General features: G+C 35.8%; 1 protein-coding gene across 6 annotated transcripts in view; it reads right to left on the bottom strand.

Moving 5' to 3' along the window:
* The window catches only part of LEPR (leptin receptor), a 75276-nt gene that overhangs the window by 23529 nt on the left and 37427 nt on the right, over positions 1–14320 (bottom strand). For 5 of the 6 annotated variants that reach the window (XM_029228444.1, XM_029228443.1, XM_029228446.1 and 2 more), the window contains 9 exons: positions 13887–14086; positions 11330–11478; positions 10144–10303; positions 9944–10026; positions 6657–6873; positions 5662–5844; positions 4179–4274; positions 2692–2794; positions 1727–1802 (listed from right to left, as the gene is read on the bottom strand). In XM_029228444.1, coding sequence (XP_029084277.1) covers positions 1727–1802; positions 2692–2794; positions 4179–4274; positions 5662–5844; positions 6657–6873; positions 9944–10026; positions 10144–10303; positions 11330–11478; positions 13887–14086 — 1267 coding nt within the window. The remainder of the gene's footprint in view (positions 1–1726; positions 1803–2691; positions 2795–4178; positions 4275–5661; positions 5845–6656; positions 6874–9943; positions 10027–10143; positions 10304–11329; positions 11479–13886; positions 14087–14320) is intronic. The other variant, XM_029228445.1, reaches the window with a different exon arrangement.

The raw sequence follows: 14320 nt of genomic DNA on the forward strand, positions 1-14320 counted from the left end.
TTTTGAAATGAAACATAATTTTGAAAACAGAGGGCGTTGCAAATAGTAAAACTGTTTTGAGCATCTTTTGTTTCAGTTTTGCATATTACCTACATCTACTCATTTACTAGGTTGCAAGGTAAAGCATTTTTCTCACTGTGGGTCATGGTCAAAAAAAAAAAAAAAAAATCGAAAGCCAGAGAGAACACTTACTAATAGAACAGGCTCCAAAGTCAGACAAATTAGAAAACTAAGCCAGACTCTAAAACAAGTTACCTAACCATTATAAGCTTTAGGTTTTTTTCTTCTATAAAATGGAGATTATAATACTTATCCCACAGGGTAACTGAAAGAATAACATAAAACATGTAAATATGTAAAATAATGATAACTAATACTTGTTGAGACAATATTATGTTAGAAGTACTATCTTCTTTAGTCCCCCAAACAACCCAATGAGGTAAGTTCTATTAAACCTCATTTTACAGGAGAGGAAACAGAGATACTGAGAATTGAAGTAAAAATCTTAATAAGTGTAAGAATGTGTATCTCAGTGATTTGCACATAAATAAATGGACATTATTATAAGATATCAGCAAGTCATTAATAAATCCTGACCCTAGTACTTTGCCTTTAGCAGGAGAAGCTCAACAATAGTTGTGATTGGTAAAACACAGCCCTTGAACTCGGAACACTCTTCACAATAAAAAATAAAATGCTCCAGGAACTTAAAGGGGGCAGAAATTCTTCTGAACTACATTTGTTCACAAAAGGCTTGGGGAAAGAAGAGCTTAGAGCAAGGTCTTCATTGACGTGGAAGGGTCTGTAGAGGTGAGGAGAATAGTGCAGGCATGACTAAGGCCCACGGACAGAAAAAATGAAATCTGTAGGTTGATAACAGATTGTAGAGAGAAGTCATTGAGTACTTGATCTTGTAACTAAAAGAAAACCACTGAAGACTGGTAACAGTGACTAATGATGACACAATTATTGAGACTGCATAATAACCTCCATATGATTATTGTTCAAAACAGCGTGAAGATATTTTGCCATGAAAATTGAATTCTATTTTCCCAATTTTATGGGTGGAAAACCAACCTTGCTTCAAGGGAAATTATGGGAATTAATGATACATTTGTTAAACTCTAGGGTTTTCTGAGAAATTCTATTATAAAGTGCAAATTATTTTATTAGAGTTGACTAATTGTTCCATAAAGTAGCTTGAAAGGAACTATCTTCATAAGTGTAAGTTTCATTATGATAATTGCATTTTTCAGATTGCAGTATTTGAGGAAAGGATTATTTATGTAGTTTTTAATTGATTTAAGTAATTATGGAGATAATTACAAGGGTTAAAAAATATTGATTCCAGCCTTTTCCTAAGGACAATCAATTATACCAAAAAAGTATACACAAATATTTGTTCTCCACCAGATTTGACTCTAATATTCTAATATTTATTTTATTATATACTGTGACACAGAAGAAAGATATGTATTTGTTAACTCAGATGATAAACTACCTATTGAATTTTTTTTTGTCCTGGTTTCAAATCCCTGCATCTTGCTATTCTTGAAAACAAATAACAGATTAAATAGACTCATATTAAGATGAATTGAATAAAATAAGATTTAAACCTTATCCTTAAAATGTTTTAAACCTTAAAAATGTTTGAAGCTCTAGAAGGCATATAGCATCTAAAATGCGATCTTATATATTCTGGGGTTTAAAAAACTGAAAAAGGGACCTTCTGAAAATTAAGTCCTTGTGCCCAGGAACAATTCTTGGGGTTTGGAACATCTTCCCAAAACAGCTTTTTCATCCTACAAAAGATAAATAAGGCATTAGAAGTAAAGAAAAACATGCACATTGAAAATGTTAACAGGTAATAAATATACAAACTAGAAATTTATCTACCAGACTGGTTATGCCTCAGTAGGATCAGATTCACTTTCACATGCTCTACCATGAAGATCTCCACCAACTTTCTGTCTAGACCAAAGTCGATCACTATAATAAACATAGCCAACTCTTATTAAAAACTGTTTGCCAGGCACTGTGCTAAATGCTTTGCACAGGTTTTTCTCAGAGAAAATTAAATATTAAATATGGCCATCAACTGAGTTTCAGAAACAATTCTACTGGATATGGCCCGATCAGCTCACTTGACTGAAAGGTAAACTCAGATTGTAAAATCACTTTTCCCTCTTCACTGCTAGAAGACAACATTTTCTGTAGAGATTTGGCATGTGTGAAATAACCTCAATGGTCCGCACCTCTCAGCACAGAGTAATGGGGCACCCAAAGAACCATCCAAGAAATTCAAGGCCATTTGCCAAACCAAACAGAATGGAGCCACTCAGCGCTGACGTTTAAAAAGCAGAATGCCTACTGACCATAAGTGAACTTGACGGCTTCAGATAAATCTTCACCACTAAAGGTTCTCAACCTAGATTGTACAACTTTGAAAGCCATTCTTCTCACCTCTAAGAACATACTGCCTAGGATTTCCTATTATAAGCTTGTTATTTTCCTGAGGCTTATGTGTACTAGCAAAACCGAGTGTGGTTTCCTGAAATCAGGTTTTTTCTTTTTACGCCATCTCATTGCCATCAAATACATATAAAAATATTTAGAACACTTCAGTGTTTCTGATTTGGATCTAAAATCAAGGTTTAAATATGTTCAAGATTTTAACACCAAGTACAATACCTTTGGTGTGATATTAACAATGTTCCAAGCAATAAGATGGAAGAGGAAATAATTATTGGCACAATTACATATAGACCTGCATCATGCTGGTGTTTTTCATCATCTGAAAAAGAAAAAATTCACACAACTCTGAAGCTTGAGGAAATAACATCTTTCTGAATCAGAAATTATAATAGACTTTTTTTCTGATTTCAACATAAATCTGAATGACCTTTAAAGATATAAAAATCAGAAAGAGGAAGATAAAAGTATAGCTTTGATCACATTAATAAAATTATTATTTTGGTCAGAATTATGCTTCTTGTAATTTAGCAAAACATTTTTTCAAAAGTATTTATTTGCCAGCTCTCTCCATCTGGTCACTTTTAGATTATATGAGTCCAAGTGTCAATAAAAGTTGTTATGATGACTCTTTGTTTCAGCACCTGCTTTTAGAGAAGGCAACCTACAACACCCACCAACCTCTATCTTGCTCACTCCAGACACATTGACCTCCTTACTGTTTCTTGAACCACAAAGCACTCTCACTCTTCAGGGCCTTTGCACTTGCTATCCCCTTGCTGAAATGCTCTTCCCCTTTGTTCTTGCAGGGCTTTACCCAAATATCACCTTCACAGAGAAAAAGACCGTTTTGGGCCATCCTTACTAAAGCACCACATTTTAACTCTATCCCTTCATTTTATTTTGCTTCATGCACTTATTTCTATCTGACATTATATTATACATGATTTGTTTATTGTCTGTCATTCTTATTAGAGTACTGGAGTTTAAGCTCCATTTAGGGCACAGACTTATGTTCACTGTTCAATCCCCAGTGCTTAGAACAGTGTTCAGTGTATATTTGTTGAAAAATACATGAATGAAGCTTTATAATTATTTTAATTCTAAAACCAGGTGAAATGTTTCTCTCTTGAAACCTCATTACTGGGTTGCTTGGACTTGAAGACAACCTGAAAAGTAATAGCAGAATCAAAATGTTCCCACTTCAAGTACAGTAAGGTGAATCAGAAATATAAGACACCCTGTGAACTTTTTTCTATAATTATTGCTACAGTTTTATTTTTAGAAAAAGATTTCCTTTAGAAGATCATTAAAATTTAAAGACTCATAAATATGAGTCAAAACATATTGTTTGGGGTAGGTGTATTTATATTAATTGTACAGAAAATTAATATTTTTCCAATTAATCTTTATGATGATGTATTTTATTGTATAGCTGGATACTTCCCTTTATTTTGTTTCCATCAACTTTTAGACTGAAATTTTTACTTACCAATACAAAAGTACAATACCACTCCTGATTATTCTTCTTACCACCACCATGGAACCATGTACCCTTACTTCAGTCACCCATGAGGCATCTACATAAGACTCTGGGCTATTCCATGATTCCATCAGAAAGAAAATAATCAGATGGCAGCATTACTGCTAGCTAAGGAGGAAACCACAAATCTGTGTAAAAAGAAACTAAAAGTAAACATTTTTACCTTGGGTGAAACTATCAATTATCTTCGGTTTCCCCACTCCCTCCATAAATATTGGGTAAAGACTGAACTGATACTTCTCAATGGGGATAAAATGATCTGAGGAGAAAAAAATATTTTAAAGAGTCATTCCCACTGAATTAATATAAATGAGTGAAATCTATGTAAAAAAAATGTTAAGTGACTCTTATATTTCCATGGATGTAAAATTGATGACTTATGGGTTGAAACTGATAATTAGGGAGTTTCAAAGACAATCTAAGCACTACCAATTCTACTGTAATGACAATAATTTCACAAATAATGTTTTAAAATCTTACCCAAAGATAGAAGATTGCAATTTTTCAAAGGCATGTTCCAGTGATAGCCGGCTTGCTCAAGTTCAGGGTGTAGGAGTTGTTTTATTTCCCTTTCCAGGACAATACACTCTACCTCCTAAGACCAAAGCCAGCAATATTCCCTTTTCATAAGAATTTAGTTTACTTAGCCTCCCCATTCAAAGCAGCTGGGAGACTAAAGTCTCATGAAATTCCATGCAGAGAAGATGGGAGTGGGGACCAGGAATTACCTTATCTATCCAGGCGTCTAGATCTATGGAGGATGATCACCTTCATAGCAAAGCTCAAAATGGATCTATCAGTGATTTATCATTTTTACAAATGCTAATAAGATATAAATATTATTCCACAAGAGATAAATCTCTTTGAAGCACAGAGGGTAACCACCTAGACAACAGTATAGTAATGAACTGGATTTAGTTCTCTATCAATAATTTGTTTCTATCTACCTTGATGCTAAATTCTAGGGTCTTTGCAACGAAATAGAAGTATGTGCCTTTGGGATGATGTTGTAAATAAGAACATGGCAATGCTTAGCTTCCCTGCTTAAACCTTACTCAGACTTGGAGACTCTGTATTGTGCACTAATATTTTGTATTTTAATCACCTTGTGGGGTAACTGGTCTACTTTGGGAATAGTATGCTGGCTTGTGATCCTCAGACCTTCAGCCTGGCCCTCCCACTCACTGCTAGTGACATCATAAGTTGGCACACAATTTGGGAAAACAATTTGTCAGTAGATATCAAAAGCCATTAAAATGGTTTTAAAAGAAGGTTAAGCTGGAAGCAACATAAATGTTCTCAAATAAATAAATGGTTTATGTAGATTCTGGAATAAAATGCTCCACAATCATTTAAAAAATAGTTATAAGGATTGTGAACAATATAGAAACATGCTTGTGATAGATCAAAGGAACAAACCATAAGAAAAGTGGTAGATGATATGATTACAACTACATAAAATATTTAAATGGAAAAGGATCCAATGAAATAGAATTAAATGTTTGTAACAGGATGACAGTTTAGGCAGCAAGATCTACCATCTATATTTTTGAAGTTTTCATTAACTGACTATCTTATTTGAATTAATAATCTGTAGCGTCATACTAATCCATAGGAGAAACTTAATCAAAGTACAGTAAGCTTACCGTGGACATAATACTTCTTAACAGAGGAAGGGATTCTAAGCCATTTAATTTCATTGTCTTCATGAAGAATTTTCCACTCAAGAATAAAATACATCAGATTGTAATCACTGGGTGATAGCATCCAGGAAAGAATTACACAACTGCTGTTTAAAGGATATGCACTGAGTGACTGCACGATATTTACTGTGGGGAAAACAAGGAAATTTATTTTTAAATTCAAAATTAATGAAGATCTCCTAATTGCCTTTAGGAACATATAGCCTACGGAGAAGGAAGAGAAAGCAGACATTTATACAAATAAATAAAGCAGACATTTATACATGGCAATTATTTTTGTATCACAAGAGTCATATAAGCAGAGAGGTGTGGGAATATATGCTATGAGGAGAAATAAGATTCTACCTAAAATCCAAAAAAGAGATTTCTGGATATGGTCAAAAGGTGTTCTCTACTGTAATACTGTACAAGCCTATTAATCATTCTAATTCCCTCTAAATCTTCTCTCCCGCTGATGGAGTCAGTGCTTTCAAAGCACAAATCTGATCATTTTAACACCCTCTCCACAGAGTCCCACTTAAAAGCCTCCGGACTTCCGCACGTGAGAACAAAATTCCTATCATGCCTACAATTCCCTGAGGGCCATACCTCAGAGCCTCTGTCCGCCTTTCTGGATTTTTTTGCACCAGCGCCAACCAGGTCTTCCTTCATATCCTCTCCTGGACTACGGGACTTTTGGTCAGATTTTTCCTCTCGCGGGAGCACTTCCCCCAACCTTCTGGGGAAGTTTAATTCCTCTACTGTATCCTCAAGAAAGCTTCTCTGACACTCAATACCAGGTTAGGCTCTTATTTTCTTTTCTTTTATAAAATTATACTCTTTTCCTGGGAACACTCGTCTCAGTTTGTAAATAGGCATTAACTTGCATGATTATTTGATTAATGTTTGTCTCATCTATTGGACTCTGTGAAAGCAAAGTGAGGTGTACCTTTTCTTACCTTTGCTCATGGGCCATGAGAATGTTAAATTAAAATTTGCAGAAGAAGCACCAATTGAATTGACAGCCAGAACGGTAACAGAGTGTGCTTGCTCTGTCCAAAGGAAAGTGAATTTAGTGTGATTTCCTACATCTTCTGACCATGTTCCATTGCGGGAAGTATGATGTTTCACCACATATCTTCTCACACTGCACAATGAGTCATTTTTCATCAGGGGCTGCGGTAAACATAAAAATTGATTAGCTCAAGGGCTACAGTGCTTTTTATACTGACTGAGCTCACGGAACTCCTATTAAACATTTCCCATTGGTAAGCAGGGGCCAGGCCAGAGCAAGCACTGCTGAATTCAAGGCTGAGGTATGGGGCTCTGACCACAGTCTCCCTGAAGCCATCTGGGTGGCTATGGAGCATGGGAAACTTATCTCCCCCCCCCCTTTTTTTTTTTTAAGACTCAAAGACTAAATCATTTGAAGATAATGAAGTATGGATACTCTACCTGGGAGTTTCCAGGAAACTCTACCTGGGAGTTTCACTCTAATTCTAGAGAAAAGAAAGACTGAAAGAGAGTTGAGAGTTTCTTCATCTAAAAAGCAAAAAAGGAATAACCCTCTGTTTTCATAAAGCAACAACTAGAGAGAGTTGAAAAGATATTAATCATCACTTCTATTAATCCTGGTGAGACTGGTCACTCATTTTTTTTTCTTCCCTTGATATGCTGCCCCTTCCAGTAACAGAGGCTATCAGGACAGTGTACATGGAACCCCAGAATTTGTGCCTTTAGTTAAAAAAAAATCATACCAGGTCACTGATGATTCAGTGTAAAATATATAATTAGTCCAATTGTATTCATCCATTCTACAGAATATAACAATATATCCCACTTCCCCCATCACCTTCACCTGTTTCAGGTAAGATTTAAGTGCTACCAATCCCTCGTAAACCCTTAGAAAGCTTAACTCTATACAATAGACTAGAACAGTGCTTCCCAATTTTTGTCACTGAGATTCTTCTAAGTCAGAAATTGAGAAACATAAATACAAACAAACATAAATATGTCCCTGCAGGGCATGGAAGAACCTGGGTAGGTGGTGAGTAAGATTTTAGCAGCCTCTGCAATAAATGTCTGAAAAATCATGCAAATTTTGCATTTTGTTTTTTAAAAAAATCTATGTCAGTTTTCATATACAAATATTTACTTTCGTAACCATCAAGTAAAATTGATGATAAAGTCCTTACTTTCTAGTCCTACAAGCTGCTCTAGGCTCATCTTGTGTTATTTCCTGCCCCAGCCCTATAACCCAGCATTTTTTTCACAGAGCCCTAGTTCCTTTTATTGGAGAATAGTATTAGAAACAAATCTGGGAATACTCCTTACTACCAGAATATGGATTTCTCAGCTTACAGATCAAGGAAATACATCTGTGTATACTGCATCTGTATACACACATATCTATGAAAATTTCTAAATGAATCCATCTGTACCCATATTAAGCTAAACATGAGTTCATGCTGATGTCTCCAACCCTAATCCATTACCACATGGATCATTCTGATCTTCTCCTTGCTTGTCTGTAACCAATTCGACAGTGAGAAACCTGGGTCCTTCCTACCATCCATCATCCAATGCTTAATTGTTCAATTCCAGTTTGCATATCTAATGATACAAGAATTGTTAACCCATACCTCGTGAGAGAAATGACTTTATCAGCTAGGACACAGTGGTTATGTACAGTTTCTTTTGCCTATAGTCTTAAGAATCTACTCATTAACAAGGTTACCTAGGCCTGAACCTTTTTCTCCCAACTCCTTCAGTAAGACTGTTCCATACACTTGTAATACAGTTAGTTTCTCTTACTGCAGTCTGGATTCCATCCTGGGATTCTCCAACCTCCTAATGATTTATCTTTAATTTGTATACACTAAGGTTTTTTCTTTGTGGTATAAGGTTTTATGAGTTTTGGCAAATGCATAATGCTATGTACTCACCAGGACAATATTATACAGAATAGTTTCACCATCATAAAAAATCCCCTGTTCTTCACCCATTCAAACCTTTCCCCATCAACCAAACCCCTGGAAACCATTGATCTTTTTGCCATCTCTACAGTTATGCCTTTTCTTGAATGTCCTGTAAGTGGAATCATAATGTAGCCCTTTAGGCAGCCTTCTAGCTCTTAACAACATTCATTTAAGAGTCATCCATATCTTTTTGTGGCTTTAGAGCAGTTTCTTTTTATCGCTGAATAATATTCCATTGTATGAAAGTACCAAAGTTTTTTGTAAGAAGCTACCAAGCTATATTCCAAAGTGGCTATACCATTTTCCATTCCCACCAGCAGAGAATAAAAGTTCCTGTTGCTTTGCATGCTAGCCAGCAATTTATTGTCAGTTTTTTTGGATTTTAACCATTCTAATAAGTGTGTAGTGGTATCTCATTGTTGTTCTAATATGTATTTCCCTAATGACAAATGATGTTTGCTATGGATTGAATGTTTGTGTCTCCCTAAAATTCGGACTAAAAAAAATACATTCACTTGGGATAGAAATCAATTCATTTGGGGGAGAGAACGCTTTGAAAATTTCTAAGCTGTATACTCATTGTTTTTGGAAATATCCATCGTGTATCTGCCATCATACAAAAAGAATAATCGGGCTTCCCTGGTGGCGCAGTGGTTGAGAGTCCGCCTGCCGATGCAGGGGACACGGGTTCGTGCCCCGGTCCGGGAGGATCCCACGTGCCGCGGAGCGGCTGGGCCCGTGAGCCGTGGCCGCTGAGCCTGCGCGTCCGGAGCCTGTGCTCCGCAACGGGAGAGTCCACAACAGTGAGAGGCCCGCGTACCGCAAAAAAAAAAAAAAAAAGAATAATTTAAATGCCCTTGAGATATGTAGGGAAGGCCACGTTTACTCTGTTTAGAATTAAATACAAATGGAACTTTTGGACTTGAAGGAACACTAGATATCATCCAGTCCAATCTTATGTTGACACAGATGAGGAAACTGAGGTTGAAGGGTCTAAGTGACCTTGTCAAAATAGCACTGATTAACTATACTATGTTAAGCCAAGAATAGAATTAAAGTCTCCAAACTCCAGGCCAGTGCTCCCTCCATTCCACACCTTGGCTCTCTGTAATCACTTCTCCAAATTGAAATAAACTTGGGATTGCAGAGACTAAAAATGATAGAATTATTAAGTAAGTCTTTTTTACAATGAAGTCTTTTTTACAATGAAACAAATCTTTCAAGAGTATAGAAGTAAAATTTAAGAATAACATAGAAATCAGGAATACCTTCCAAAGCAAAGTGACATTTCTCTCTTTTTTAGTGTTGTCTTCATTAATTATTCTCCAAAATTCAGGTCCTCTGATAGGAACTGCAAAATAACAAGGAGCCCAAGTTGTACATGTGTTCTGGGAAGGATTACTTTTCGGTCACATTGGAAGCACATACTTGTGCATTTTTAAGACATGCTCACAAAATCTTTGCAAACCTTTTATATCCGTGACAATTGTGTAGGCTGGAGTACTCCAATTACTCCAATATCCCAGTCCATCTAGCCTCTTACAGCGCACCTGGACAGCATAGACTGCACACAGGTCTGGCACCGGGAAACTGGCAGATTTTAATTTTGCATCATACACCTCAAATACCTGTAAAATAAGTCAAACTATTAGATTGATCATTACTAACACCTATGTAGCTAAAGGGCCCTGAAGTACATTTTATTTTAAACCCTAACACTATTCCAAAATTAAGAGAGAACTGACTGTGTTTTCTGGCTTTATAAATACTCTTATTAGGCTTGAATCATGAGCTCCTTCAAGTTAAGGATTGCCTCAGTCGTCTTGTTATTTCCATCTCGTGACAAGATTTGGACTGGCCCACTTGCAACCTCACTTCCCAATCACTCTTTTACCCTATTACTAATCTCCGTCCACTAATCCTCTATACACAAAGACGTTTAAGAATTTTAACCTAGTGGTTAGATAGGGCCTGCTGCAGAGAATCTCTGATAGTCAGTCTCCTCAATAAGCAAGTAAACTGTCACATTTATTACAGCTGAACTCATTGTGATCTAATTCTCTTCTAGGGTTCCTGCTATTTCTAGGTCTTTGCAGGCTGCCATCAGAAAACTGACACAGGAAGACATCATATGCACACTTGCCACTATGGGTGTGATTCTGGTTGTTTGATAAAAGCAGCTTCTTCCAAAATGTGTCCCATTGAACATGTGTGTACTAAAGAACATTGTTAAAGGGAAAAAGATTCCTTGGTAAAATGAGTTTGAGAAACATAGGATGAAATAAAGTCACAAATGTTTCTTAAATTCAGGACTTCTCTAAACCTTTAATATGTAATATACCATGATTCTACACTAGGGACATATGGTGATTCAGGGTTTCTTAAACTTTATTAAGCCATGTGATCTTTCTTCAAGAAACATTGTATGGGATCAATGTACTACAAAACACATTTTGGGAAATGATAAATAGCAGGAAATTTCATTTCTTAAAAGGGTTAGAATTAGATCAATCTATTTAATAAAAAGAGCTATGGAATACAGGAGGATGTACTTTTATGCCAATAAAATAAACCTTATGCAATAAACTTCTTAAACAGTTATAAGAAATAATATTTAGTGAGGCAAGCTGAAGAAATTTCCAGGTAAAAGGTACCTTCCATTGTACTTTTTTTCCACTTAAACCATAGCGAATCTGGAACTGAAGATTATTCTCTGGAAAGACTGGCTTCTCCCAAGATATTTTCAATAATCCAATTTTTACAGTAATTTCTGCTTTCACACTAGATGGAGGCAGTGGTTTCACTAGAAAATTTTTTTAAAGTATTATATACCAGTAATTTAAACAGTAACAATATTTTTAAAATGTTATTATGATGTTATAATCTTCCATATCTTCTATTTGTAAAGTAACATTTCTTTCTCAAAACCTTCTCCTTCATTATCTCATTTGATCCCCTACAACTTTATGTGATACATAAGAAAGGGATTATCTCTATTTTGAAAATAGAGAGGTTGACTGAAAAAAGATCAGTGCATCGTCCATGTCACTCTGCACGTTAACTGTAAGACCCGATTAGAAATGGAACCATTGGCTCTGCATGCAAAAGATACCATACTGATCATATGAGGAATATCAGTAGCAAACTCTGCTCTATACAGAGCTTTCATTAAAAGCAAAAAACTATACACCGCATTCATTTCCACATGTGTGATTTTCAAAATCTTCTACTGTCTGTTGTTAGGTATTTCTAGGTCAAGGTCAGAGGAAGTCTTGCAGAGTAAAGCCTTGGTTCTCTACAATCTGAGGAAAATAAGCTTTTTAAAGGGTAGAAATAGAGGCAAAGATGAACAGAACAGCAAGGGCTTTAAAAAATAATAAAAGGCAACATGCAAACTCAACGTATTTGGGAACTAACATCTCACAGCTCAAGCACGACAGTGTGAACCTCTGAAGCTACAGACTTCATCAACAATACTTCTTTAGACTACTGATGACCAAAACACCTAAACTTTTTAATTACTATACAGTATCTCATGCTTATTCAATTCCTCATGTGCCAAGAAGACGTTCTTCACCAACCAATAAGATGACATATATTTCATCTCTTGAAAAGATAATTCCTCTTCAGGAAAGGAAGTATGAGCATTCAAGAGACCCCAACACATTAAAGCTGTGATTGCACTTGACGGAATCATATAGCTATCACATGTATATATTCCATGAATATCTAGTTTATAGAAAGAATGCTTTGAAGTACAGTGGTTTATGTGATCCCCACAATACCCACATTAGGGAGGTAAAAGGAGCTTTCCACATTCTATAGGTGACAAAATAGTCACGGAGCACTTAAGTGACCAGCCCACGTTTACAAAGCTAGTAATAAGTGGAGCTGGCATTTGGATTCCAAAGTTGAATTTTCACATTGTTTTCTAGTACTAGGTAGGCAATATAAGTGCAATTTAAATGCCTTATGTTAGTACTGAAAAGAATAACATCAAAAATTGTTCAGATATCAAACTGAATCCATGTTGCAGTTGTCATATAATACATGTGAGGGTATATCTGTGTATGTCTGTAGGGTAGGGAGGTAGGACAGTTCCTTGCTATCTTAGGATATTTAGTACCAGAGAAGTATTGCTTACAGTAAACTCACTTAAAATGGAACCAAACTAAATAGGAAGGGGCGGTGAGAGGGCAGATCAATTAACTGGGACTTCATATTGAAAAAATTTTTTTAATTATGACAACTTTATGCTATATTTAACAAAATATAGATTTGAATTCAGATGTGTACTAATTATTTGAAAATACAATGGATCAAATGTTAATTTTTGGTACAATTCCCCAACAAAATATTATATAGCATCAAAAGATACTCTTCTACATTTGCTGCAAAATCATAAATGGATCATTTCCCAAAGATTTCACAGTGGGGCTTCCCTGGTGGCGCAGTGGTTGAGAGTCCGCCTGCCGATGCAGGGGACACGGGTTCGTGCCCTGGTCCGGGAAGATCCCACATGCTGCAGAGCAGCTGAGCCCGTGAGCCACGGCCGTTGAGCCTGTGCATCCGGAGCCTGTGCTCCGCAACGGGAGAGGCCACAACAGTGAGAGGCCCGCGTACCGCAAAAAAAAAAAAAAAGATTTCACAGTGATACTTAGAGTAACATATCAAAATCTCCAAGGGGTCTCTTATTCCTTTGAAATCAAAATATCCTTTTAAAAGAATGTTTAAAATGTTGTAATGGATGTCATCATCCTTGTCTATTTTCTCTTTATTTCACTTGAGTTATTGTGAATCCTTCTGCTTCCTACCCAGCCTTACAAATTAAAGCCTTGAGCTATGACTACTCAGATTACAAAAACCGTCAGAATATCCAAATTAAACTTTTAGATTAAAAGCATCAAATGTTTTCATAAGTACATTGGGAAAAAAACATAAAATAGTGCATTATTTAGAATAATATTACTACTAAATTTATACCCAGTGATCAATTCATCAAATTATATGCTGAAAATCTTCCTATTATTGATTTAAAATAAAGCCAAAAGTATAAAACTTTCTAAGGCTAACTGTCTTTTCAATTCCACTGTAAGTAGGAAAAAAAATTTTTTAATCTAGTGTGATCAGAAAATTTAACAGTTACCCTGAACCAACCTGAATCCAAATATGCTAATAAAAATGAAGACATACATATAGTTTTTGACATACCCACGGAATCAGGAATGACACATGTTGGTGGAGAGTCCAGTGAACCCAAGGAGTGATTAATTCTAATCCACATTGTATAGCCAGATAATAGAAAGATTGGCTGAAATAGGCATTCATAAAAACCATCTCTCTGCAAGTGGCAATCTTTGGGTTCAGATATGGGATGAATAGATGGAACGTCAGAACAGTAAAGGCTGCTCCTTAAAAGATACAAAAACAATCAATAAATATACAACACTGATGAAAGCAATATTTGAGCATTCTGCTTTGTTGTTTAAAATAGACAGTTTTTGCTCCATCTAAAAGTAGTTGTTCTTATTAGAAAGGCATTTTTGAATTCTCAGCTATATCACAATCTTTCCATGAAAAGAGAAAATAACCCTTCTTAAATATTTCACTAGACAGTAAGTGGGTATGCAAATGAAATAAATGGC

Source organism: Monodon monoceros, unplaced genomic scaffold (genome assembly GCF_005190385.1).
Source record: "Monodon monoceros isolate NGI ecotype Baffin Bay Population unplaced genomic scaffold, NGI_Narwhal_1 Super_Scaffold_18, whole genome shotgun sequence".
Lineage (NCBI taxonomy): Eukaryota > Metazoa > Chordata > Mammalia > Artiodactyla > Monodontidae > Monodon > Monodon monoceros.